This window comes from Calypte anna, chromosome 3, assembly GCF_003957555.1.
Source record: "Calypte anna isolate BGI_N300 chromosome 3, bCalAnn1_v1.p, whole genome shotgun sequence".
NCBI classification, from domain to species: Eukaryota; Metazoa; Chordata; class Aves; order Apodiformes; family Trochilidae; genus Calypte; species Calypte anna.
The window spans coordinates 58,217,186-58,244,012 of record NC_044246.1 but is presented as its reverse complement, the minus strand read 5'-3'; the positions used below and the strand labels follow the sequence as shown (position 1 = coordinate 58,244,012).

Sequence of the window (26,827 nt, the reverse complement as noted above, 5' to 3'; positions counted from 1 at the left end):
GTGCACTACTGTATAATCAGCATTTTGCACAACCGTTTGTACAAACACTGTGAATAGGTAACTACACTGAAATACACTTCCTATGCAAAGGAAACACAGAAACAGTAATCAGTTTATAAAAAATGGTGCTCCAAGACTTCAGGTGTGCAGAGCTGAAGTTTACTTCAGAATAAAACACAAGACATTGGGGAGATTCAAAACTTTCAGAGTTGTACTTGACCATATATTTGGACAAAGCAGAATTACACTGCATATAACAAACAGTAAAATTTCTTAAAAGTTGTTACAAATATTTTACTTTCTACCTGTACGATCATTAACATAGTTTACTATATCAAGATTTTTTTCTAAAGGCTTAAAACAAAAACAATCCTTCTAAACTACTTTCCAACAGTAAAATTTAAGTAAAATGCTTACATTCAATTGACAACAAAAAAACATATTAAAAATGTTGTGTGGGTGGTGCAAGAGCTTTCAGCTATAACTGTCCTCCAGGATTATTCCTGTAGAAAGAAAGAAAACAGTTTTGTTGTAAACTGCTTATAACCAAACTCCACAACCTTTTATAGTGATTTCCCCCCAAGGCAGACATATAATTACTTGAGATACTGCAAGATATATTGTCTAATCTTGCAATTCACAAACCCATTTACCTTCTCCTCTTTGCGTCTGTCCTTTTCTTCATTATTCTCAATCGTTTCTTCTTCATCTTCCACAATCCCATCCCCTTGATATTTGTCATGTGTCCACTTGGGACTGCTACCTGACTTTTTGAAGTTAAAACGCCCCCTGCCACGCTGGAAAGTACCACGGCCTCTTCCTCTTTTGGCCCAATAATCCACACCATCATCTCTGTCATCATGCTGCAATACCAGACAAAGAGTAAGGTTAGAACACATATTAAACCTGCCCCTTAAATGCTGGTACACTAAATCAAATTTATACTATGCACAGAAAACACAATTAAGATAACTTTCTAACAGTTCAGATCATAATCTATAGAATACATTATTAAGGATATTCTTAGTTAACAATGCTGTAACTAAAACCACAGCAATACAATTGTTTTAAAAGTCCTTATTAGCTGTGGGTCCACTCAAATGTTTGTGAGTAAAAAATAAGTTATCCGTCATTTATCTTCAGTCAGAAAAAAGAATTACTGATTTTGAGAGAAAACATTTTTTTAAAGTTTAATACAGAGTGGTTTATCCTTACCGAGGAAAGTAATTGAAACAGTTATCTAAAAACCCTGCTTCACCTGCACAACATAGGGCAAGTGAAGTTTCAAGTTTTTAAATGTTATTAACAAACAAGAGTTGAGTTTCTCTGCTTAATAAACTTGTATTTTGCTACCTTGTTATCAAATACAGCCTTACACAATTAGGAAGTCTTCTGACAAACATTCCATGAACTGCATGAATACTACAGACAATTATTTAATATAAAATAGATGTACAAGAGTGAGGTACACTTGCTTCAACATGGTTTTTTTTTCACTTGTGATTTGGAAAGAAATCTGAACTATTAAACACATACCACATCTATAAAAGCATTTTTAAACAATTATGTCAAAATAGTTAAAGGGTGTTTTTTTATTAAAATTAAAAAATGTTTTTAAAGATAAGAAAAGATTAATAGCTACACTACAGTGAGCTATTTCCTCTAGCTGTCACAGAATTTCTTACTTAATGTGGTATCACATGTCTTTCTATGTTTATAGGCCAGAAAATTTTACATACATGTGGGGAGTCATGAGGAGAACTCCTTGTACAAACATCCAAATTGTGATTGCATTATTTCTTAGATTACCTCTTAAACTTATTTGTGACAAACTATAAAGCTACAGAAGGTCTGATCTTTACCACTTAGCATTTTTCAACTGTGAAATCCATTTTTCAAGGATACCTTTCAATATCCTTGGAAGTTTGCATTAAGGAAACCAACTGGAACAGACACTACTTATTCAGTATACTACCCTAGTTACTGGGTGGTTAAATCATCAGTCCTCCTTTCATTATCCAGATGGGAAAAGGCATCAAAACTGAAGTGACAATCATCCTACCCAACTAAGAACAGGACCTGCTAACAACAGTCCACCTACATACATCCACAAATACTGCCAGCTTTTCTTTACCTTCCACTTTTGTAGATTTCCAGACAAATCTAACAAAACCTGAATGCCATACATCCAGGAAAACACAGCATAAGCCTTTCTGTTTAAAATTTGTTTTCAATAGCTGTAGTCTGAGTCTGCCTTCGCCCCCCCTCACTGATGGAAGTTTTGGAAATCAACTCAGTGTCAGGCCTCAGTGCCAGCCTGCTGCAGGGAGATGCAAGAGAAGCAGAACCAGGCACCCTGATGCTCTTGTTGATACATAACCGAAGTCCCTATCTCTACATGCATGCTACTTCTACGCTTGTAGAGAATTCGAAAAAACAAAAGCATGCATAAGATATTGAGTTCTCCACACCCACCAAGAAGTATTTCTTGCTTTTTGGGGTATATTCAGGATCCCATTCCTCTTCCTTCGGTCTCTTCTGAAAAGTAGTATTTGAGTTGCTGGGACCAGTATTTGTTCCAGCAAAGACTCCTCTGGCTCTTCCTCTGCCCCTAATTCGAAACTGATTAACCAAAATGTCATTTAATCCATTTACACAAAACCATAAAGAAGAGTTCAAGTCTATTACCAAAAATTCTCTTTTCTGTGCTTAATTACAGTATCCACAAATGTAAAACCATTTCAAAATTCACATATTACTTTAAGTAATATATTCAAGCATTCATTCTGAAATAGTAATTTCATTAAATTTAACTGAAACACATTTGAATTCGTGGCATAAATTAACCCACGACCACCAAAAAGAAATTTCCTTTGATTGTGTAAACAAGTGTTTTGCAACAATAGGTCAAAAGAAGCTTCTGAAGCTGTTCACAGACAAAAAACAAAACCAGAAAAACTAGACTGAAAGAGGGAGAACACTGTCAGGGGTAAAGAAAGGTCATTTTATGGAGTCAGTCATACTGGTTAGGACAGAACTGATTGTAGTATACATACAAACAATGCAGTTTTCAAATAGGTATATCCACTCTGTGTTACTCAAACGTTTTCAGATAAGATTCAGAAACGCTCCTCAGGCCAAATTAAATTGCAAATGAGTAAGTTCTTGGAAAAAGCAACGTGTACTGTAAAGAATAGCAACGCTTGCAGTGAAAATAGGCATATTCAATATTTTTAAAAATGAGTTAACATGATTTTAAAATATTGGAACACAGTTCCCTCACAGCATGTAAATTTTTAGCTTTTAGAGATCATTAAACAAGTGATCTCCATTCAAAGGGAGAGGAAAGGTTATGTTAGGAAGAGACAGACTGCTAATAACTGCAGATAGTACAGAACACTATTTCCATAAAAATCCTAGTTAAAAATGGATCTGGGTCACCAGAGAACTGTTCAGGAATATGACCGGAAATTAATTTCACTTATTAAAATAGTATGTTCCATAAACATAGACTAAGGTTAGATATAATTAACTAACTTGAAAGAGGAGTATTATGCATACTTGGTTCCAAGGCTCTAACAGTTCTAATGTAGAATTTATGATGGACAGTTTTAAAATTACTTTGAAATCACAGACTGAAAAACAATCTGTTAAAGGCTCACAAGGCCTACTTCAATACACTGCAGACAAACAAGAAAAAAGGAATTTTTTTGAGAATCACTTAGGAAGTTAACAAACTATCACGTTAAGAAAACTGCATGAGAGATTAAATATAAAGTATGCTTTATTCCCAATGGCTTTAAAACCTTTACAAAATTATAGCACAATAAGTACTGTCACAGAGACAAAATTGTGACAGGATTTAAAAAAAAAATTTAAAAAAAAAATCAGCATTTCCTATTAGATCCTACGATCAGATTCTGTTTAAGAAACATACCTAGAGGTTTCCTCAACACTGCATCAATATACATCCCACCTCTCCCTCCTCCCTCAATCACCTTTCAGGCAAAGAAATAAGGGAGATGCAATCCACTATGGTGTTATCTTTATGGGCTTATTTACTTCAAAGAGTATCACAAAAAGGACAATGTATGTTTTCTACAGAAAGAGAAAACTCCTTATGATCAGAACTCTTATACACAGAATTCTTTAAGAGTTGGACACCAATGACAACATCATTTAAAGATCCTAACTATCCTTCTGTGTTACCATTTCACAACTATTTATGATGTCTATGTACAAGAAGCCTAGAATTAACGTTATACACTATGGGCAAAAGTTAGTAAAAAAGTGACTGATAATTTAACACAAAACTGACAGCTCAGCTTATATTAAAGTGGCCCAGCAAACTATGCTCTCCCAGTGGATCAAGGCTTTCTGCTTCAGGGGAGATTCCCAAAACACTGTTTTCACTCTAAAAGCTAAGTAGTATTTACTGGAATGCAGCTACTCTTACCCTGAGTTACAAAAACATTCCTATACTAGCCACTGTATGTTTCAATACTATCTATCCAAGCTGTACCCCTAAAGAAGAGATCTGAGTCAACAGGCTGGCCTATTTAAATTCTGTTCAGACACAGTTCAGTTCGCTTGATAAGCCTATGTGTGACCACGTATGTCATTAGGAAACATTAACCAGTTAGTACTGAATAGTCAGATCTGGCAGTCACTAGTCATTAAATTAGTAGAAGACTATTAAATTTCCAATTCACTTCTGCTTAGATTTTATCTGAAGTAGCATCTTTTTAACAAGATCTTTCACGTAGAACCTGCTTTTACAAAGTAGTGAGGCTTCCATCACTCCAAAACTTCCATCAGTGAAGTTTTCTTCAACTGATTCTCCGAGAGGAGAGGGGTTTTAAGTTCTGCTTTTGTTTAACTTGGTGCCACTGGCTTATGAAGCTACAAATTGTGCTGGTATTGTCATGTTTGATGCCTTCACCACCCAAGGGTTTACGTATTTATGCCACATAGCTGTTCCTTAGCATAATTATATTTTTAAAATAACAAGAAAGGAGGAAATAATGTCTTTATAGCATTAGAAATTTTGTATTTTAAGAAGTCTACATAGCTTCAGTTTTTTAGATGAAAAATTCAAATCTTAACTCGTGCTGCACACCCCACATTCATTTCATATGCCCTCGCATGTATTCAAAATTGCTTTTACACTATTAAAAACATTTCAATATGCATTATATCAAGCAATACCTTTTAGCATTATTTAGTCTTCATTACAGGCTATATGAAAGAATTTTGTGGAAGTATGAAGTTACTCCTCCTATCCATTATATGTAAGTCTATTTGTCATTTTTTACACATTCAAACATGGAACTTGCAATTCTTTTTTTCCTGGTTTGGTTACGGGTTTTCTGTTGTGGTTTGTGTTTTGTTGTTGGCAGGGGCTTTGGGGTTTTATTTTGTTGGCTTTTTTTGTTTGCTTTCAGTTTTTTGTTTGGTTTTTTTTTTTTAAGTGTTCCTTATTTTTTCAAGGCCTCCTTTATTGATTCCTAGTCTCTCCTAATGCTTCTACCTTTCCCAATTATATGTCAGTAATTAGTTTAACATGGTATTTTTAAGTTTAAAATTTTTCTGAGGACTATAGTGGTCAATGTGTCACTTTCCAAATCACAATGCTGAAAAACATGCCACAGGTAAGAAACTGAGCTTTCATGTTCCTTGTGGCTACTCCACGCCAAAGGCACACTGAAAAATAACAAGTATACCATCTCCTCTCCTCAGTACAACTCTTTCAAGGTTGATGTGTATTTTTTATTATATGCCACTGAACAAGCTACAGGCATCACACACAAGAGAGGGCAAAATCAAACTGAAAATAACATGGAATAACAGAACCTGTAGGAGGCAAGGAGGTAAAAGATCACAGGTTTAATCTTTACAGGAAGGTGGATTTTCAGACCCTCTTAGGAAATAACGTTATTACAAAAGAGCAAGGAATAGGCAAGAAATTGTTTTCCTCACCCTTGCACTAGGTTTTCTACTGGCATGCTAATAATGCCAGTTAACACAACAATTAACTGACATTGGGCAGTGCTGGGAAAAAGTCAACATTTTCAGGTTTGATACATCACATAAAAGAATTCAAGAATTATGGCTATGAAAGAAGTGTAGCCTAATATTAATCACTGCAACACTTCTACATTTGACTTGTTTTGCAGTTGGCAAAATGCTCATTATTTGGGGGAAGAATAAGAGAGCAACTTACAAAGGTGCCTCTTGGCCTGTTGACACCTGCAAAACCAGAGTACTCCTTCTGTTCATGGTGGCTTTTGAACTCTTCATCTCTTTCTTTCTTGCAATCTTTTTCTTCTCGAGAACTGGATGAAGAAGAAGATGGAGAGGAAGATGGGGAGGACCTAGCACGGTCTTGATCTCTTTTTTGTTTACTGAAAAATAAAAAAGATACACTGTGTGCTATTTTAAAAGTACTAGATAGTCTGTAGCATGCTATACTAAAAGGGGTCTCTTTATATTTTATGAAAAGCTATCCCCCTTCTCTTACAAAGTCACATGTTATGTATTTTAGATGTTAAGGTGAAGTACAGTTCCACTTTCCAGCCTCCTCTTATACATTTAAATGCACTAAATGTACCATTGCTAGCGAGTTGGAAAGCAGCAGTCTGCAAACTGCAAGTTGTTCTAGGTTTTGATGCCATGAAGAGATTCTGTTACTTTTAAGGTCTGCCTTCTGAGGCAGAAAAACAGAAACTGAAGGGAAGCAAACCCTTAAGGCAAACTTTTACAGCAACTTAATATAGTTCAGTTTGCATACTGTTCAGAAGACATGGCGTGGGCTCCCCTACATAGATGGCTGTAGCCAGTGGAAGATAATGTGGATACCAAAGTCAGAAAGTAAATGGGAAATAAGAAGCTTTGGTAAAAATAGGATATCCAGTACAAGGTAGGGATTTTTTTTTCCTATTGCAAGACAGCAAGACTTTCAGTGACCCCATAGTGCTACTAATTTGATTTACAAGATTTTAATATTCTTTTCAAATGAAGGTCATACCTGACATAACTCTTACCACTGATACACAGTATCCACTAAGATATGCTAACATTTATTTCTTATAAACAGCCCCACTGGCTTTAGAGACAAAAGTAAAAATTCCCCTTCTCACCCATGTTAAAACATAAGTATCAGTAAGATTCTCATACTCTGGGTGTTATGAGTTGAAAAAGTGCGGAATCAAGCATAACGAACCAAAGTTCTTACACAAACTGTTTATAGAAATGTACTGCATTGAAGTCCAACCTCCTGATGTAGCCTGGATAATAGGACAGATTAATTTGTCATTTTTTTTTTCAGTGTTAGCTTGCTATTCCAAAGTTTTTGTCCTCATCCACCATAAGCCGTGTAAAAGACAGATAATACATATTTGCTGTAAAACAAATAATTTTAATTGTTTAAATTTAAATGTTCCATTATACATTGAAAATTGAAAGCAATTAAGCTTACAATTACAAAAGGCTAATTAGAAGCTAAAAACCTACATAATGACTTCAAATATTTACCTGTCATCTTTGTAGGATTTGTAATCCTTGTAATCTTTTGAAGTTTTTTCCTGCTTTCTTGACCCACTGGATTCCCTGGAACCCTTTGAGTCTCCTCGCTCTTTACTTCGCTCTTTTCTACGTCGGTCAATGTCATGCCGCAGATCAGCAGAATCGCACCTTAATTTTTTATCCCCCTGCAAACAAATACATAGCTTTGGAACAAAACTCTGAAATCAAACATCCAGAAGATAATATGAATTAAAAGGCAATTTACATATCAATTATCAATAAAGTGAGATACAATTTACCTATTTTTTCAACAAACTCTTCAGCACACAAACCAAGTGAAGGCCCTTTGCATACAACAGGCAGATCCAGAAACAACACAGCTAAGAATTTCAGTTTCAAAAAAACATTCCCATCAAGCCAATGGAGTATCTAGATTTTGATGCAGGCAGACCACAATACATTGTTTAGGAGGATGTAGGCAGTATTCACTTCTGCTGGGGAATTTTTTTTAACAGAGCACAAGAACCTTTGCAATTCAACCACACTACTCACTCACCACTTCGGTACTTTTACTTTCCCCCTTCTGTTCTTTGCCCTTAAGGATAGCAACGCAAAATTGGTCAAGAAGTGTCCAAGAAGAAACAAAGGGTGGAAGGAAGATCTAACCTTACATGCCACGTTATCAATATAGCAAAATCATTAATAACTTTTTTACTCAAAGAATAAAAGAAATAGTTCTCAATGCAAATACTCCAGATAGAATAAATTCAGATTATTAGTTTTATTTTTATACACAAATTCAATGTTGGAGATCAGATTTAAAGGGAAACATAATAAATTTAGAAAATACAGATAGGATGTCTACTTAGAACCTACTTTTTGACTTTCTTCTTTAAAGACTCTCTCTTCACCTGCTAAACGGGTATGCTTCCTCAGGGTACTTGGAGAGATGTCAATCCTCCTAAATGTAAAATAAAAGCAGTGTTTTGCCATATGTGCATGTGACTGCTAATGGCCTCACATGTTTCAACAGAAAACTAAGAAACAAAGCATTTTTGCAGTTGAACAAAACTTTTTTGTTAAGCCCCACCATCAGAATACAGAAGCAGACTACAAAAAAAAAAAAAAATCTTGGTTCTGTTCTGTGTGATGTATGCTACAAACACAAATACAGAAAACAAGCAGTTTGATTTTTTACATTTTAAGTATGGTTTCAAAGATACAAAAAAATGTGTGATGAGTTCTTTCAGAAATTCAATATATGTAGCCAGTTGAAAACCCACCCCCCCAAAGTTATCATCAACACTGTGACAGTCTGCTGTAAAGTCAAAAATATGTAACAATTAAGAAAGCTTAACAAGTTGGGTACTGAATATGGAGATAATATATCCTCACATGCAACACAAATATATAGTACACTGCATCAAAAATACAGCACATCATCAGAAACTACATCTGCATGCCTACCTTCTTACCTTTCAGGCTCTCAGATTTTTCAAAAAACTGCTGTAAATTAACACACACAAAAACTAAAGTAGCATGAGATGGAACATTTCACACTGAAGAATAGGGATGCATGTACAGGGCTTCTTTTCATCTTCAAGACATATGCCCCTCAATATTTGAGCACTGCATGTGAGAAAAGTAAATATATCCCAAATGAGATACAGAGGTAGAGAAGACATCTGATACAACACCACAGACGAAGCCAGACTTGGCTCAGATGAGTTCTCTTTTACAGAAGGGGGTTCTGGTGGGGTTTGCTTTTGTATTTTGTATTTAAAGAGACATTGATAAGTTACTCTGAAAAGATCAGAAAAAAAAAAGTATTCTGGGTTCTCAGATGTAATAGCAGACATTATCTGAAACACAAACTATTTACATATGCAATTAACATATACCTATGTATTTCTGGGCTCTTTTGTCGGGTGCAGTGTTCTTCGGTAGCTTTTTGATATGCAGTGAACCTCTCATTTAGGGTCATTCCAGCTGACTTGAAGTATTGCTCTGTTGGTTACAATAGAAAAACACTGTCTCATTAGTTTAATTCAACTGACAGTATTTTACTCCCGACAGAAAGGCAAGTAGCAGGCAAAACCAAAGTATTTTATATAAATCTATCGGGGCAAGCACATCAGTGTTTTCTCTACTTTTACACATTCTGTAACCCAAACAAAAAGTAATACTGTAGAGCATCACTGCAAGTCTACTAATAACTATGCCATGACTGTATTACATCATTTACTGATTGGACTTGCTCATTTTCAATGACAAAAGAGAAAGGATCAATTTCCTATTTTATACGTGGCCCGTATAAGAGAAAACAAAATTACCCTGAATCATTAATACTTGCAATAAATACATTTTGCTATATAACTCACGTTTAACTTAAGAACTAATTCAGTGAAAGCACTTCAGCAATGTATGCTTCAATAACTAGAGGCATGACCTAACAAGCAGTTCCTTAAAAGAATACAATTTCTTGATCTGAAGTTGTGATGATAAAGATCCAAGACAATTAACACACCTATACGTAAGTAAATTCATTTAAGCATCTGGCATCTTGGCAAACCTGACAACTCTGAAAAATTCTCTTTCCTTCAGAGACAGCTAAATTAGCAACAGCAAAACTCAAGTTTTCAAACCAGTTCAACGAATGTGTTTAAATGTAATATAGAAATACATAAAAGTCATGAGCTATGAAATGTTACATATGAAGCAAGCTATCTGCTTAACAGGTCAACATACATCTGTATCAACTTACCGCCCGGCATCCAGTATTTGTCTCATAACCAACCAATAAAACTTGAAACGGCCACTACAAGGGTAGTGCCTCAATCATAATTCCATCAAACACAGGAATTTGAGCTAGCAACTCTGTTTTTATGCCATTTTTGCCAGGAAGACAGAAGGTTCAACTTTGCCTGTTTGGCATCTGTATCTTTCAACAGCTATTTTACTTTTGTAACATGGATTTTGCCATTTCAAAACACATTCCAGGACCTAGTTACAATGAAAAAGAAAACATCACTGGGCATTTTCAGCTCTACATTAATAAAGAGCTGTTCAGACTGGTCGCATCACACCAATAATGTACATAACTTCTATTTGTCAAGAGTTACTAAAATCTGAGCACAGACTACAGTAAATTTGAAACTTAAAAGAGAGATTCAGCTTTCATAAACAACCATAACTGTACATATTCTATTAGCTTGACCAGACAGGCTCTTAAGCTGTTACATTTACGAGGTATTTGTTTAACATACAAAAGTATATAGGGTAACAGTCTATTCTGTGATCAACATGTGAGAGTTTCAGGAACATTATTTTGCCTACATGTTTACCACATAAGCAAAACTTACAGAAGCTCTCAATGGATTTAGCCTTCAACCTCTTTATATACCAGTAAAATAAGTACTTCAACAACAAAGCTAATTATACTCTAAACAAGTTGGTTTTTTTTTTACTCTAATACATTATCATTATCCATTACTGTTGACTATTTCTTCTTTGTACGTAACGCAAAACGCACAAAATCATCTGGCCTTAGCAATCTGAATTTTGCCAAGAAAATTAGACTTTTAGGTGAACATTAGCACATAGTTTTAGCATGCAAATCTTTGCAATATCAGGAGCTAGAGCATCTTAAAAAACAATGCTTACAGATACCTAGGCTGAAACCAGTCACCTAATTAAGCATTTCCACATTCTCCGTTGGTATGATCACATAGCAAAATTATTTTCACTAGCAAATTCTTTGTATTATCTCAGTACATTATACATGTAAACAAGACAACAGCCCAATGAAAAGTAAATGCTATGGGAAAAAAAAAAACAAACCTTGAAAGAACTCTCCAGATATCCTCACTGGACTTCAAGGAATTACCTATTTTCCATCTGAAAACTCTGACAGGGTATCTGACCTGAATGAAATAAATCTACTTTGATGGTTTGAGTGAGGTTTTTGGCAGGTTTGGGAATTTTTTTGTTGCTGCTTGGCTGGTTGAGTTTGTTTGGGTTTTATAGTATAGTTAAGCAACAGCCACTACTGTTAAACCAGAAAATAATCAGCATATAAATCTATTAATGGAGGTTTATTTAGCCACTGGTAAGTGAAATTCCTTGCTTCAGCACTACAATAATGTCAGAGGTATAAAATGCACTATCATGGTATATTTCATTATCATGTAGAGCACAATTTTTCTTAAATCTTTTTAGACCAAAATAGCCCTCTGAATGTGCAAATGAGCTCTTGGGTGCTCCAAGAGGAATGCCATTGTATTTATAGTGCAAAAGACACCTGTGATAACGCATTGCATCCCTTTATATAAAATCCTATGTTAGAGCCAATCTAATAAAACTAAGCACAAAAAGGCTGATCCATACAGCCAGTTTAAACTACACTGCATAAATTCAAACTTAGGCTAAAGTTTTATCCAGAAACAGTCTAGCTGCTATTATGCTCTGCATTGCTTTGTTAGTACGGGCTGGTTTGTTTTGTTTTTTTTTTAATATTAACTTTTGTGGCTATTAGTTTTGTGCACCTCAAAAAGAAGAAAGTCTGACAAAAGCTACATTAAAAGAGGGCTGAAATCTTCCTGTACTTGAGATAATAGGCTTAAATGAAGTTGTCAAATATGTATTCGGTACAATAAACTTAACACATACCTTTGACATGATGAACCAAGGACACAATGTGCTGAATAAATGACTCTGACGTGCTTTTGCTGGCCTGTGGCAACTTAATGTGGTCAAAGATGGATCGGAATTCTTGCTCCTTCTTGACGGAATGGACAAGTGTGCTAGCAAGCAGCCTGTCTTTAGTCAAGGAAGCAGGTCTAAAATGCATCAACAATAAAAAAAAAAAAGACACACAAAAAGAAACCACTAGTTTAAATAAAGATGAATGACACTGCAGACAGGTGGAGAACCACACTGTAAAGTGCAATACTTTACCTATTGGAATCATCAAGAGGTACTGGTGCCATTTTGAGTTTAACTTCAGGACGATGGGAGTCACTGGCTATCATTTTGATCCTAAGTGGGCTCTCCTCTCTGAAGGTGGATTTTTCTCTCGCATCCAGATTCTTGTGTAGAGGGGGACTGTAATCAAAGAGTTCTTTGAGCTTTTCAGACTTTACCTGCTCAGGTGACTGAGTTTCTTTCTTCATCATTAGTCTCTCAGAACTCTTGTCTTCTTCCTTGTGCTTATCTTTTGTTGCACTAGGCCTTTCCACTACATAGCCAGTCTCTTTAAGCTTATAATTTTTCTCATCTCTAAATCCATCGCTCTCTCTATTGCCCTTGATTGATATTTTAGATTTGTATTTGGTTCCTTCCTCCTCAGCATTCCGGTGAGATGCAGTAGGAAAATTTTTACCCTGATCTGCCAGGACAGACTTTCTGAACTGTCTGTAATCCTCTGTCTCCTCTGTGTCCTCCCCTTCAGAGTCATTAAACTTTTCTTTCCCAGTCTCTTTATCAACAAAAAAATCTAAAGTTTCCTGTTCAACCCATTCCCTTTCTCCCTCTGTCCTCCCTTTTTCTGATCCTCTCTCCTTCTGGGCCTCCTTCTCCCTGGTATTACCCCTATCAAGCAGGTATACTCTAGACTCTTCATCTGTGTACCTGTGGATAGCAAAGAAGAGACTGGTAACTCTGGATTGCATTCATTCGAGTTTACTTGCATTCCCCTTTTTTGACAATTCCACACCAAGAAGAAAATACATTCCTCTGAATAATTCAACTTCAGCATGCAACAAGCTGCACACCATTAACACTGTACCCACTGTCATTCACATACTACTGGAAGCATCTGAAGAATATAATGCCTTTCTGTAGAGCACCTAGAAATTCTCTGCTTGCATTTATAAAAAAAGATAGTGATTTCTTTGGTCTTAATTGGTACTATTTCAGATTGTCTGAGAGCAGTAATTTTTTCCTCCAAATTCAAATTAATTTTGATTAATTCAGACTACAATTTATCACTGTATTTCTTTTAATGCATTCACTGCATTGAGTACAAGCAGGGAACTTTCAGAAGGCAGCCCTGCTTAACACAGAAACACTTACCAATTATTTCAGCTACTGCCTTATCTATATACTGCTTCCACATAGGTCCTTACATTCACCAACTCCAACACATCTAACCCAGAGGAAGCTGTATTTTTAATCTCCTCCTAAGCATTGTATTTTTACATAATAGGTCACCAACTGGACAGATTCATTTAAAAGCCTACAATCAAACCTAAATAGTGCACAGTCATGGTGTGGTTCTCCATAATTCATTTTGTAAGAAATCCACTAAAGTACAAGTCACATTAGAAAGGAACAGCCTACTGTCAGTAGGCTACTAGTAATTTTTACAAGTTGCAATAAATAAATAAATAGATAGATAGATAAATAAAAAATCAAACATCTTAAGAACAAATGTAAGAATTTTAAGTCAGCTGGAAAATATGCAATAAACTTTAAATGTTGTCCTTCGCATCAATAAAGGTTACGTTTCAGGAAGATTAAGACCTTCCCTCCTTCATGCATAACGCAAGTCAAGACACCAAAGTTAGTATATTGCACTACACTATTAGAAATGGAAGCTATGTTAACAAAGAAATGACTGAACTTTGAGACTTCCAGAAGATCTGCATTTCAAACTACATTAAAGATTAAAATTTAGAAATACTTGAATAGTATTCACTATCAAACAAGAAAGTCTGATACATGATTCCAAATTAAGATTTTTCTTAACAGCATATGGTCTATCAGAAAATAAACCCTAAAGGCAAAGAACAAACCAATTTTGCCTCTAGAATACACATCCCAATCTCCACTAGCCAATGGCCAAAAATTTAAAAGTCTTAGGAGGAAAAGGCATATGCTTCAAGCTCAATTCCAACCAGACCAATATTAGTTAAATTTATTTTCACAGTATTCTGTATCGATTTTTCAAGGCATGGAGATGGCCATTTCAGAACTCTAACAAATGGCATTTCAAGAAGCAACATTAGGCTTCCAATGTAATTCTTACCTTTTCATAAACTTGCCACCTTTTGCAGTTTCCTGCTCACCACCCTCGGGATAGAATGACCGCACTCGAGCCTCCTCACGCGGAGCACTCTGTGATGGGATTGTCTTTGCAGGGCTTCTCCTCGAAGGGATGTGATGCAATGGGCTATTCTGAGAAGGGCTGTAACGGCTAGAACCATTTCCAAGAGAACCAGAGCCAGACCTCTCGGGACTATGCTGAATGGAATGGGAATGTTGAGGTGTGTCCTTTGCTGAATGGGCTGTACTAAGCAAAGGGGCATCGGAGCAAGATGAACTCTGACTAGGTGGGGTGGCAATAGAAGGACTATGGGGTGACCTTGGACTGTTATCGTATGCTGAAAGTCCAGGCCAAATGTCGCCAGAAGCTGCTGATGATTTGTTAAAATCGTCAAGAGACTCTGATGGGTCATGTTCAAATGTATCCTTCTGTTCATCTTGCGATTTATTTTTCAAAGGGCTGTCTTGCAAAGGAGCCCCTTCAGTTTTCTTTGCCTGCTTTTCCAGAGACGCACGTCTTTTGGAAGAGACAGGTGATTTGCTGTATGGGGATGAAGAACGAGATGAAGAGGACCTCGGGGACCTGGAAGATCTGTAAGATCGACGAGATCTGCTCCGGGATCTCTGGGAAGACACAGACCTTCTTTTTGGACTTCTGGAACGTGAACGGCCACGCCTAGGGCTTCGGGAGTGTCTTCGGTTCCAGACAGGCCTATAACCTCCACGATGGTATCTACCACCTCCTCCTTGATAATACCCTCTACCTCTTCCTCTGTAACCATAGGGACGTCTCATTCCTCTATTATTTCTGTAATCTCTGCGATAATCTCTAGAATAAACACGATCCCTGCTGCGAGATCGTGAGTATGTCCTCGACCGAGACCTGGAACTAAAATTAAAAAAGCAAACATTAATATTTGACTAATAAAGAATGGGAAAAAAAAATAAAGTGCTTTGACACTAAATGCTGGATTTCTCAAGCAGTTGGAATGATAAAGGAAGAGATTTAACAGTCTTAAAGTAACGTCTATCATCTGTATTTATTATTTCTGTCACAAAAGGATTACAATAAACATGTCTGTACTCCTAAGGAGCTTGAAACTTGGGACTTCAGCATCACATGATTAATACAGTAACAGCCCCAGTGGCATGCCCTGCCATTTTATTAGAGACTACCACCCCACTGGAGCATGGCATTTGGTTCCTCAGCCACCATGGTTCACAGCCAGGGACAAGATGTTACATGACCACCAGTTTAATATGCCAGCCTGTGGAGAGCAGCTGAGGAAGCAGTAAACATTCAATTCAGTCACTTCATTTCTGGGAGATGGTAATGTCCCCCAAGAAAGATGAAGGAAAGTCTGGAGGCAAGTGAGAAGACAAGATACAGCAAAGCTCATCTGCTGAAGCCTTAAATTATTCCAGATTTGAAAAGCTGCATGAGAAACAGGACAGATCACAGGGAAAGAGACTGGACAAAGAAAATGAGAAGGCAGAGAAGAGAATCAAACAAGCCACACATCACAAAGAAGCATTAGCATTCTGAAATTATCTTGCAATAAAAGAGAAAAGAGCCAAGTATTAAACAAATAAGAAACAGAAATTACATTCAGCAGAATTTACCTACTGCCTAAAAGGAGTAAGATCCCAGGCTCTCTTTTGCTAAGGCATCATGCAAGTAAAAAATAATTTCTAGACAAAACCTAATACACTGAACTAACTTTTATGCTGTAAGGCACCAACTTACCTGTATCTTTTTTTTCTAGAATGTGATCTGGATCTTGACCTAGAGCTGGATTGAGATCTGGACTTTGATCTTGATGAATGTGATCTAGAATTAGAGCGACCCATTTTTCCCAGTAGATCTACTCCTTCTCAAAAGGAAAAGCAATGAGAGGAGGGGGGGGAAAAAAAAAGTGACTGTGACTGGATCCACGTAAACCATATAAATGAACAAAAATTTTTATATGCTAAAATGAGATTATTAGATAGAGGTACAACATTTCCTAAACAACAGCAACAACAAAAAAAACCCAACTCTGATGAGGATATGAGTACATTTGTTAGCAAATCAACACCTCAGACACATTTTAAAGAATTTAACATAGCTAAAGAAAACATAACAGTAAAAGGTGTTCCAGATTTAATTGCAAAATGATCCCGTAGGAGAGAGGAAGCAATGTACAAACATAATGCAAGAAATATGCAAGCCTGGACAATCGCACATTTTAATAAATTTTAAACACAATTCTTGCTATTTATGTGGTTTATAGTGTCCTTGCACTTCCACTACACCAATCTTTCTCTGGAAGAACTTTATAGTCCCTTACAAAGTACCTTTTACATAAGTAAAGAAAAGCAATGAAGAATTCTGTCCATCAATTCTTGGTTTGAGCCAGGTGTTTTATCTTAATGTCATATACCAAAGCTAATCACTCTGACCCAATTTTCCACCAGTCAGTATGCCCATCTTTTACTTTTTATTTGCCTTTGAAACTACATGAAAAATGCATGGACTACTTAAAAACTTTTGACTACTAGCTAAATAATATAGATTGCAACAAAATTCAGTATTTTTCAGATCAAATTAAGCCATGAAAACTACAATTGATTATAAAGCAATAAATCCTAAAAGAAAAAAAACTTATAATGAACTATCATTTCTTCTTACATATAGTCACAATAAATATTTAGAATTCATTAGTACTAAGCATAAAATCCCACACGCCTTTTCCTCTTTTTTTCAAATTAGTGGCTAAAAATCCCCAATTTAATTAGTAACAACTTTGAGCCATTACAGTTTTCTTTTGAAATTGCCCAGCTTAAAAAAGTCACATTAAGCAGCCTGCACATAAACTGTGGAGAAGTAACTACACATTTTTAGGCCGCTGTATGCTCAATATCTATAATCATCATTATTTAATAATAACTAAATAAAAATTAGAAAAAACAAACATTTAGCTCTTTTATTGAAAACAAGTATGAAAGCCTAAAATTACTGTACTGAAAATACAAGCTCAACACAACAAGAAATTTCTGTCACAATGTACTTTATATAATTCGTCTTGCTACCTGGGTGATAGTTCACTTATGTAAAGGCAAATAAACAGCATTAGAGCTTAATTTAAAGTTAATAAAATTTCAGAGGTTTTAGACATAAAATGCAGACCAACACTTCCCTTATCAACTAGTCCCTCCTGCCCCACATCACATTCCCCACCATAGCAGCATGGTTCCCAAAGAGATGCAATCTGATCTGTAACTAACTCAGCAAAAAATGAATTTTAACCTAAGCCAGCTTTCCATTTAACTAAGAATATAATTTACTTTGGAGAAGAATAGTATATTCAATACTGTCTTTTACTGGTTCCTTCCAATAGCAACTTTACATGACCTATACTCGGAGATGGTTTCTAATTCATTGCGTTCAATTAAACTCTGAGAATATACTTTATAATTTCTTATGCTCATCTACTCACAGGCAACGTAAATTTAGAGGTTTTAAAATGTAAGACCTGAGGTGTACCAATTTTCAAAAATCACAGTAAAAAGTTTTGGTTACTATTACAAGTAATTTTCAAAACAAACTTCAGATGACATTAAGTTTATAACCCAAGTCAACTTAAAAGGAAATATGTTTTATTTTCCCTGTATTTAACAATAATATTTATACATTTGCTTTCCAAGTATAACTATATATTTACTGTATGATGGCTGACCTTTACAAGAGATGCTATTTTCAGAAAGTTCTATATATTTCAGCATAAATATTAGGAAAACAAAATCAATTTTAATTTTAAATGACAGGGTTCAATAAGACCACTTTAAAAGCAAAAGTTAATCTTACCTCAAACCGTTAGGTGGTGACAATGAAGTAAGTATTTCAAAACTCTCTTTTTGTACTTTCAGCAATACTGATCCCTATAGAAAAAGAGAATGTCAGAAACATTAACTTTTAATAAATGTCAGGTAATACCTTTTGCTTAAATGGGTTCAAGCATTAAATCTGATTATCATGAAGAGACAACACATAAGGTATAGCAACATTAGTCCTGGACTCAGTGAAGCTGAATGTTAAGACTGGAGCAGCTCAAGTGCTAGCCACTACTGAGAAACAAATTTTATTCCCCTTCCATACAAGATCACTCCTCCATCAGCCTTGCTTAACAGGGCTGTGCAATGTACTATACTCACCTTCACAACAGCCCTGACACCCTTTGGGTCCTTCAGTGATACCCAGAAGTCACTTTCATATGGTTAGGTTATTGAATTGGCTTCATGAAGAACCAATCAAGTGTCAGAACTGCAGTACAGAGAAAGAACATGCTGCCAGGAGGAGGGGATAAAAAGCATAGTGACAAACTGCTAGACCAGTCTGAACTCTTGACATACAGCTTTGCAATAAGCTGGAGCCATCTTATTTTGAAAAAAAAAAAAAAAAAAAAGATACTGAAAGGTTTCTCTTTTGGTGTCTCTGCAACATTTATACGCGCATGGCTCCTTATACCTTTTTGTTTAAAATGCATGTAGTATTTGAGTTTACCTAAATAACCAACATCTCATTCTTCAAAAATAATCTCTTTTACAACATACAGAAAAAAATGTCATTTTAATAATGAAATCAAACTCGAAAGTACAAACTTTTCAGTGGCCTCAGCTTTTAATTACCACGAAGCCTTAAGACTATGGACTTAACATTAAGCAAACTTCACAGTTCCACTCAAGCAACTCAGAATTTTGTCCCAATTCAATGAAGAAGGGATTAATAGCTCAGAAATTCTGCATTTTAAAAATTTCTTCATTAAATCCAAAGCTGTAAAACATCCTGCTCCTACATGACACTTTCACACTTGTTTATACATATTTTCAATGTTTTCTTCATTTAAAAGCAGAAATGAAACATTTGTGTTCATCGACACAGCTTTCAAAAGTCCACTTACCATTCACTAGAAGTGACCAAGATATTTCCAATTTCTATAAAATATATGCTTTCATAAGATTAAGTTATTACTTCCCATCACCAGCAAGTATGAATCTCTGAAGGAGCAGAGTAGGTATATCAGACCATTTCAGACCTTGTCTAGACAAAAGGTGAGATGGTATTAGCTAGCAAAGATTAATTAAGACATTCAGAAGTCTTGTACACTAAAAGTAACACAAACTCCAGCTAAATAGTTTAAGTTTAGTCTGAGATTTTAAATCAGTATTTAAATCACCGCTACTGAGTTTTAAAAACAATCTGTTGGTATTAGCTGAAATTCAAAATCCCAATTTAGACAAGTCTTTAGATCCAGGGGACATAGAACAAAAACAGTTACTTTACCTTTAAAACCTCTAGGCAGAAGACAGGATCTTAAATTACTATAGCTCAAACTCCAGCAGACAGTTCTGCACAGTTTTAGGAGTCTTTTCTACCAACTGGCAAAGGTGAGAAGTAGCCATCCTTTTTTTTTTATTTACTTTTTTTTTAACAGTCATTGGATATGTACCATATTCCTGGAAGCTAAAAATATTTGCTGGCCTTCTCTCTCTTTTTCTTTTTTTTTTTTTTTAATTATTATGTGTATAACACTTTTAAAGAAAAGAATTTTGAACAGAAAATAGCAAACATCGAATAAAAAAAAATCCTCAGCTGTTTGCAGCTTTTGATTCCATTTAATTGTAATAGGTAAAAGCCTGACACACAACACCTACCTCCTCCCCTTACATGCAAGAATCTAAAATTCAGTTCGTATCTATTAAAGCTAGTTTCAAGAATAGTGCTAGAAAAACAGCCACTTTATAACAGTAAGCTCCTACATGCTTCACACACTAATAGATAAAGTACACATTGCACCGAAAGCATCACAACTACAAAATACTGTTTCACAGTACCAAGTAACAGCAACCACAGTCTCTTCCCATAGACTTTCATGGTCATTATCAGCCGAGGAATGAAAAAGGTGCTAACATTGTATTTAGCTTCACAGTATCACTAAAACTAAAAAGTAGTTGCCCCTCCCTGTTCAGTGCATGAAGCTTTATCTCTGGGCTAGTCTCGGGAAGACACAGAGTCTGCTAAAGGTGTGTATTAAAAATGTGGCACAAGATCTCATCACTAACACCATGCATTTTCAGGAGTGGACCATGACTGCTAGGAACATGGTCTATGCCTGAAACACCAGGACTGTAACCCACACATGCCTTTTGCTAGCTTATTTTTTCCCCAGCTTTCTGCCCTAAATACGGTAAAAGAGCTGTTTGGCTCTCAACCATTTCACTCCTGTGATAGGAAACCCCCGTATTACAAAGGAAGCTGCTGCAGATCCATAGTAATTTAGCATCATTGGTTTGAAGTAACAGTCCCATCTCTCCCACCCTTTGCTTCTTCACATTCCTGAATACCACCTCCTTGATGTCAACATGAGTATTTTTGCACACAGTGAATCAGATTAGAAAATGTATGGAACACCTGAATTAGTTTCAATACAAATACTTTTCCCAATACAGTTTACTACATTGACCCAAGAACACTTGGACCAAACACAGAGAAGTCACAATAGCAGCCTGACAACTGCTTCTTTTGGCAGCAGTACAATCTTAAAGCTTCCCTGAAACTAGCTTGGCAAAGCCATCAACAACAAAAAACTTGGAAGTTTCAGCTTTTTAATAGTACTTGTAAGCATAAAGAACAAGCAAAAAACAAAACAAAACTCAAAGAAAAAACTTCACCCACAAACAACCAAATCTTTAAACAGAAACCCAGAAATTTTTTAAAAAATGGATAGTCCACTACCCATCAGATACCAAGTCATATTCATGACCAGAGGAGTCAAGTTTCTTAATAACATGACAGCAGGATCTTTAGGTGTTTTAAATGAGCCTCTGCCACACTCTGGCCAGTAAGCAAAAGCAAAGACACACAACAGAATTACTCTTATGTCACTTAAAGCAACACATCATGGTAAGCATTTGCTATGCTTAAAAGAAAAATAGAGGACAAAGCAAATTGTTTCCATTTCTGTTTAAACAGTATTTTTTAAGAATCTTTACTACACCACTGATGTTAAAGTTTTCTCAAAGCACACAGACTGCAGAAGAAACTTATCTGTTAAGCCATTTTTAGAAGTGCTACACCACACAACATTCTAAAGACATTTAATGACAGTTCTCCTTACATTAACAAAACATTGCTTCCTCTTAGCTTCATTATTTTAGCTATCCTTCACTTACCCCCTGGAGGTATTGAAAACATATACAGCACTTAGAGGACACGTTTTAGTGCTGGACTTGGCAGTGCTGCGTTAACAGTTGGAATTGATGATACTAAAGACCTTTCCCAACCAAAATTATTCTATAATTTAGTAGTCTATGTTTCTCTCAAGCATTACTTAAAAGCTGTCAAGAAGATTTAAGTCAAAAATCTTGTTAACATAATTCACAAGCTGCTGACAAAATGCATTTTCATTCTGAGATTCAAGCTTCAAATGAAATGAGGATTATACAACCAGGATGAAACAACAGATGATAAGGACAGTCTTCAAGAAATTCCACAGAATTTGTAATATTCCCTCATAATGCATACACTGTACTATAGAAATTCAGTCTTATTTAGACAGTAGTGTAAGGCAACTATTCAGTGCTTGTACATCTGTCGTGCTTTCTTTTCCATTCTTTACCCTACCTCCCACCTTTTCTTTAAAAAAATGTTTATAATGTCCACAAAATTAACAGCAGCATTTCACAAATAATAGAACACACTTCATTAGTGACTGCAAAACTGTCACTTGGATCATCAATCAATAGAATCCTACAAATACTAAAATACCCCAGCTAATTTGTCTAAGCTATGTCAGAACCTATAGATAATAGCTGCGATGCATATTTTCTCCTCATTTTATATTCTTGCTATATAATATTATCTTCATGATATCTACACAGCTACAAAGAATAAACAGACCCACATAACAATCATAGCATGAAAGGGTAACTGTAACAGTAAAACATACAAACTCCTTTTTTTCCTAATTCATTCACTTCTTAATTTGCAAATATTTTACATTGTTTTCTATAAATTAAAAAAAAAACAAACCAACAACAAAAAAACCACAGCATCCTAGTAACAGTAAAATAAGCTCTGCAAAATCGTCATATGATTGGGAGCTGTTCTTTTATATAACACTATTGGCAAACAAAAGCATGTTTCTCCTCCAAATGAAAACACAAAAATCAAAGCAAGTATTTCTAAGAATTCTGTCAATACACAAAAAGGAATTAGCATGTTATGGGATACACATTTTGTATATCCGCTCTTGTTATTTTTTGTTTGTGTTTTAAACATTGTTTTCATACACCCTTACACAGTGGTTTCCACAAGATCTTTCCTATCATCTGCGCAAGCTGCTGCAGGGAAGGCTCCCTTCCCTCTCTCGTTTGTTCCAAGACATATTCATATAGGTGCTTAGTGAGTTGGAGCAGTAAACTCATCCAGAAAGAAACTACGCTGGATAAAAAGACAAAGCTGACTTTTCATCTACATCATCTCCTAGATCTTATTTACCACAAGACGGCATGGAGGCTGATGCCAGCACAACACACAAGACAGCAGTGTACTTTTTCAGAATACCTTTGGGAGAAACTCTCACACAGCTGAACTGAACACAGCTCTAAACAAAGTCTTAGGTTATTCAGTAGTATCCTTGACCTATCTTCAGTACTTATAAACAAACCCCTCATGTTCTCTGGCATTCCTCAAGCCCTTACACCACAATCTCTCTTTGATAACCAGTCCAAATCTAATCCACGCAAATACCTGCACCACAGGTCCAAACAACAGCTCCCTGCAGACCCTTTCTAACCTCCTACAACCATTACAAGTTTTTTGCATGCCGAGTACCAACAGGCCCTTGCACATGGCACATGTTCCCCCCACCCATTTCCCTGTTCCCCCAAGAAAGAGTCCTTCTGTCACAGCCTTCACTGGAGAAATTGCTCCTTACAGCCAGGCCCACTTAAAGCCTTGCTCAAGCCACAGACAGTGCTCAGGAGAGAGCCAGTCACGCCCCAAGTTCTGATATATGTAACACATTAAACCTCTTCCTGCCATTCAGAACAGCCTATCACTCCACATCAAAACGGACAAGCGGGAAGAAGCAATTCCTACCCTCCCCGACACAAGAAGCTGCATACTTGTAGCACACTTCGCAGCCCAGAGCTTTTGCCCCTTTTCATTTTCTCCACTGTTGTCTAAAGGAGAGAGATTATCAGAGAAGAGAAAGAGGATGGAGGCAGGAGGAGAAAGACAACAGCTAGACAGCATTTTCTGGGAACCCCACGCTCCAAAATCAATCCTTCCCACGCTAAGAACAACTACTCTAAGGAATGATTTTATGTATTTGTAATAAACCAAGCACTACTCCAACAGCGACTACTTGCAGTACCAATTCCTTTCTTTTGTATGGCCTCGGTCTTTCTGTGGTAAAATTTAAATGCCTTTTACTTTAAATGTACAAATTTTTTTCTCAGAGATAAAAAAAGTGGTTTTAATAATTTGGCAAAGCCTCACCATGATAGACAAAAGAATCCGATTTTCACACGAAAACTAAACGCGAAAAGTAAGGGGCATACAAAGCAAAAGAGAAATAAAGGACAAGATCCTGTACAGTTTGTATGCTACAGGGTGATCAATGCAAGGAATATAACAGCTTCTATCAGCATAAAACCCACCCCCGCCCCTCCAGCTTTTATGGGCATTTCAGGGTAGATAACAGGGTAAATAACGCCAAGGAGCAAGAAGGAGCGCAGTATTTACAGCACAAGCGCCTGAACCGCAGCCATGCCCGAGGGGAAGTTCCTCCAGCGAGTGTAAAGGCTTATACAATACCGGGAAGCATCCTTTCACCCCAGCACCGTTTCTCTCCTTAAGTAAGAGTCACACCCGCGAGGATAACGGAGAGATTTCACACTCCTGTAACCAGTGCTGCGAGGCGAACCCCTGGGGCCTAACTCCCACAGAGAAGGCGGATAGGTTGCGAACCCAGGCCGGCCGGGGTGGAGGCCCAGCGGGGCCGGCCGCCCGTTTCACGCCACCCACACCCACCTCCGGCGGGCTTCCAGAAGCCGCGAACCAGCTCAGAGCAGCTCCGCGGTCACCTCCCTCTCTCTACCTTCACTCCCCGGGGCGCCGTCGGAGGCCCGGGAAGGCGCGACGCCCGCTCGGCCCGACTACCACAGGAAGCGTAGGTCCCCGTCAGGGCGATGGCGGCGGCGGCGGCCGCCCGGCCCAGCCCGGCCCCTCCCCGGGGGAGCGGGTGAGGCCGTGGCCCTGTGGCTGTGGCGGGTTGGGGGCTGTGTGTGTGTGAGAAGGGGCGAAGGGGGAACTGCGATGAGGATAATGGCTGCGGAGCGACCAGGTCACGCGGCAGGGGAGGGCGGGACCGCGCGGCGCGCGGGCAGCGCGCGGCGGCGGGGGGAGGGGAGGCGGGAGGTGCGGCCGCGCGCGAGGGGCGCGGATCGGATCAGATCGAAGGGGGGAGAAGGGATGGGGGGAGCCGCTCCCCCTCAGCCTCCTCCCCTTCTCCCCCCGCCATCTCCCCACCAACTCCTGGCCGCGGCTACGCACGCAGAACCGTCCCGCAAAGCCTCGCCGCGGTCCCATCACCTCCGCCCCCTTCCTCACCTGGCGGGCGGAACTCCCGGCAGCCCCGCTCCCTTATGGCAGCTCGGCGGCCATTTCCCGTCTCACCGGAGGAAGAGACGCGGGACCCAAAGGGAAAAAGAAAACCACCATAGAGACGGGGGGGCTGGCGGGGGGGGGGGGGGGCCGCCGCGGCGGCTGCATCACTTCCGCCTTGGGCGGGGAAACTCCCGCACCCCTCAGAACCCGTGCGCCATCTTGCTTTTGGGTAGCTGTCCGAAAGGAAGATGGCGGCCCGCGGCGCAGGTGACAGACCAGCAGGCCGGCCCATGTCCCGGCGGAGCGCAGCGGCCCTGCCTTACCTCCTTCTACCCTGTTCAACGGCCGGAGGCTCCATGCCCCGCCAGCGACAGCTCTTGTCTCCTCCCGCACCGCCTCCACCACGAGCTGTCGCCTTTTGTCCTCCCCTTCCCCAAAAGAACGATCCGAGGGATCAGCCCGCCCGCCCCCGTCCCCACCTCCGGACGCTGCCCCGTTACCTGTCGGGCAGGGTGCGCATCCATCCACGACAGCTGCTCCGAAGGGTTTGCCTGTAAAGCGGAGCTCAGCCTGCGGCTCACCGTCCGGCGGCATTTGCGGCCGATGCTCCTCCGGTGCAGCTGGAAGGCGATGGCGCAGCAGCCGCGCTTTACTGCAGCAGCGTTTGCAGCAGATGCGTGCCCACCGCCGGGGTGCGATGCAGCGGCGCAGCCCATGCGGTCACCGTGCCCCAGGATTTTCTGTACCCACAAAAAAAAAAAAAAACCAAAAAAACCACCACAAAACAAACAAAAACCCAAACAAACAAACAAACAAAAACTTAGCAAATGGCTGTATTTTATGTGTATGTGTAGACAGGTGAACAAAGATGTGTTTCGCCTGAGTTTTACTCAACGGTTTTACTAAACAGAAGTTCACTCAAATCGTACACACCTGACTTTTTTTTTTTAAGTTAAATATTACTTCTGAGGCACGAAAAAAACCAGCAGGAAAAGATGTATATGCACAATAACCCAAGTTTTCAAGATTGGGGGGATAATGACTGGGGTGCACCCAAAACCAACTGGTGGAGGAAAAAGGCAGAGAAGATGTGAAGCAGGCATAATCCCCTAATGCTGGTTTGCTGTTTCCTGTCGGGGGGAAAGTAATGCACTGCTTAGATTTATTACTTTGGCTTGTAAGTTCTTCAAGCAAAACCTTCTGTGGAAGCAGCAACCAATGAGTGGCTGAATGAAGCACAGAGAAAGTGCAGTTCTGACCAGTCTTGGCTAACTGATTGACAGCCTGGCCCTGAAAGGCACATGATCCTCTCTCCTTTTAAGCTTTTTCCTTTACACAGGAGTAGGGATAACTAACCTGTATCTCAAGTGTAGTGCATGTGCTACAGCTTTTGCTGTGAGACCAATAAAAAGCTATTGTTGTGGAAGCTGTTTGATAACAGACTCATGGAAGGAAGCCAGCTTGCTAGGGAGAGTTAGGTTTCTAGAACTGTTGTGGCATTTGGCTGCACACAGCCTCCATACACACATACACATAATTCTCAATGCTGCTGAAAAGCTGTGAGATGCTCGTGTTGTTTCCCTTCACTTATGGAGAGCTCTCTTC

The 26,827-nt window shown here is 38.2% G+C and overlaps 1 protein-coding gene across 13 annotated transcripts; it reads right to left on the bottom strand.

Annotated features, from left to right (window-relative positions):
- Window positions 1-137: 137 nt before the first annotated feature.
- BCLAF1 (BCL2 associated transcription factor 1) lies at window positions 138-25,923 on the bottom strand. Of its 13 annotated transcripts, none has more exons than XM_030447245.1 (13): window positions 25,723-25,923; window positions 18,416-18,489; window positions 16,316-16,439; window positions 14,552-15,457; window positions 12,481-13,152; window positions 12,193-12,362; window positions 9,426-9,531; window positions 8,401-8,485; window positions 7,534-7,709; window positions 6,224-6,404; window positions 2,476-2,622; window positions 654-863; window positions 138-503 (listed from the first exon to the last, which is right to left on the bottom strand). In XM_030447245.1, exons 3-13 carry the CDS (start codon window positions 16,417-16,419, stop codon window positions 498-500), a joined length of 2,763 nt encoding a protein of 920 aa, XP_030303105.1. In that variant the 5' UTR covers window positions 16,420-16,439; window positions 18,416-18,489; window positions 25,723-25,923; the 3' UTR covers window positions 138-497. The 13 variants fall into 13 exon arrangements, with proteins under 13 accessions (XP_030303105.1, XP_030303116.1, XP_030303110.1 ...); XM_030447256.1 differs by having other exon boundaries at window positions 12,481-12,627; window positions 25,723-25,876; XM_030447250.1 differs by lacking the exon at window positions 25,723-25,923 and adding an exon at window positions 25,546-25,664.
- Window positions 25,924-26,827: the final 904 nt, after the last annotated feature.

What these genes read in the sequence shown, in the direction of transcription:
- BCLAF1 (XM_030447245.1), bottom strand. Translation starts at nt 16,419, where the DNA reads ATGGGTCGCTCTAATTCTAGATCACATTCATCAAGATCAAAGTCCAGA. An exon ending in AAATCCTACAAAGATGACAG is followed by an intron (nt 6,405 to 7,533) that starts GTAAATATTTGA and finishes TTTATTTTTCAG; the next exon opens with TAAACAAAAAAGAGATCAAG. An exon ending in ACAGGCCAAGAGGCACCTTT is followed by an intron (nt 2,623 to 6,223) that starts GTAAGTTGCTCT and finishes TTGGTTAATCAG; the next exon opens with TTTCGAATTAGGGGCAGAGG.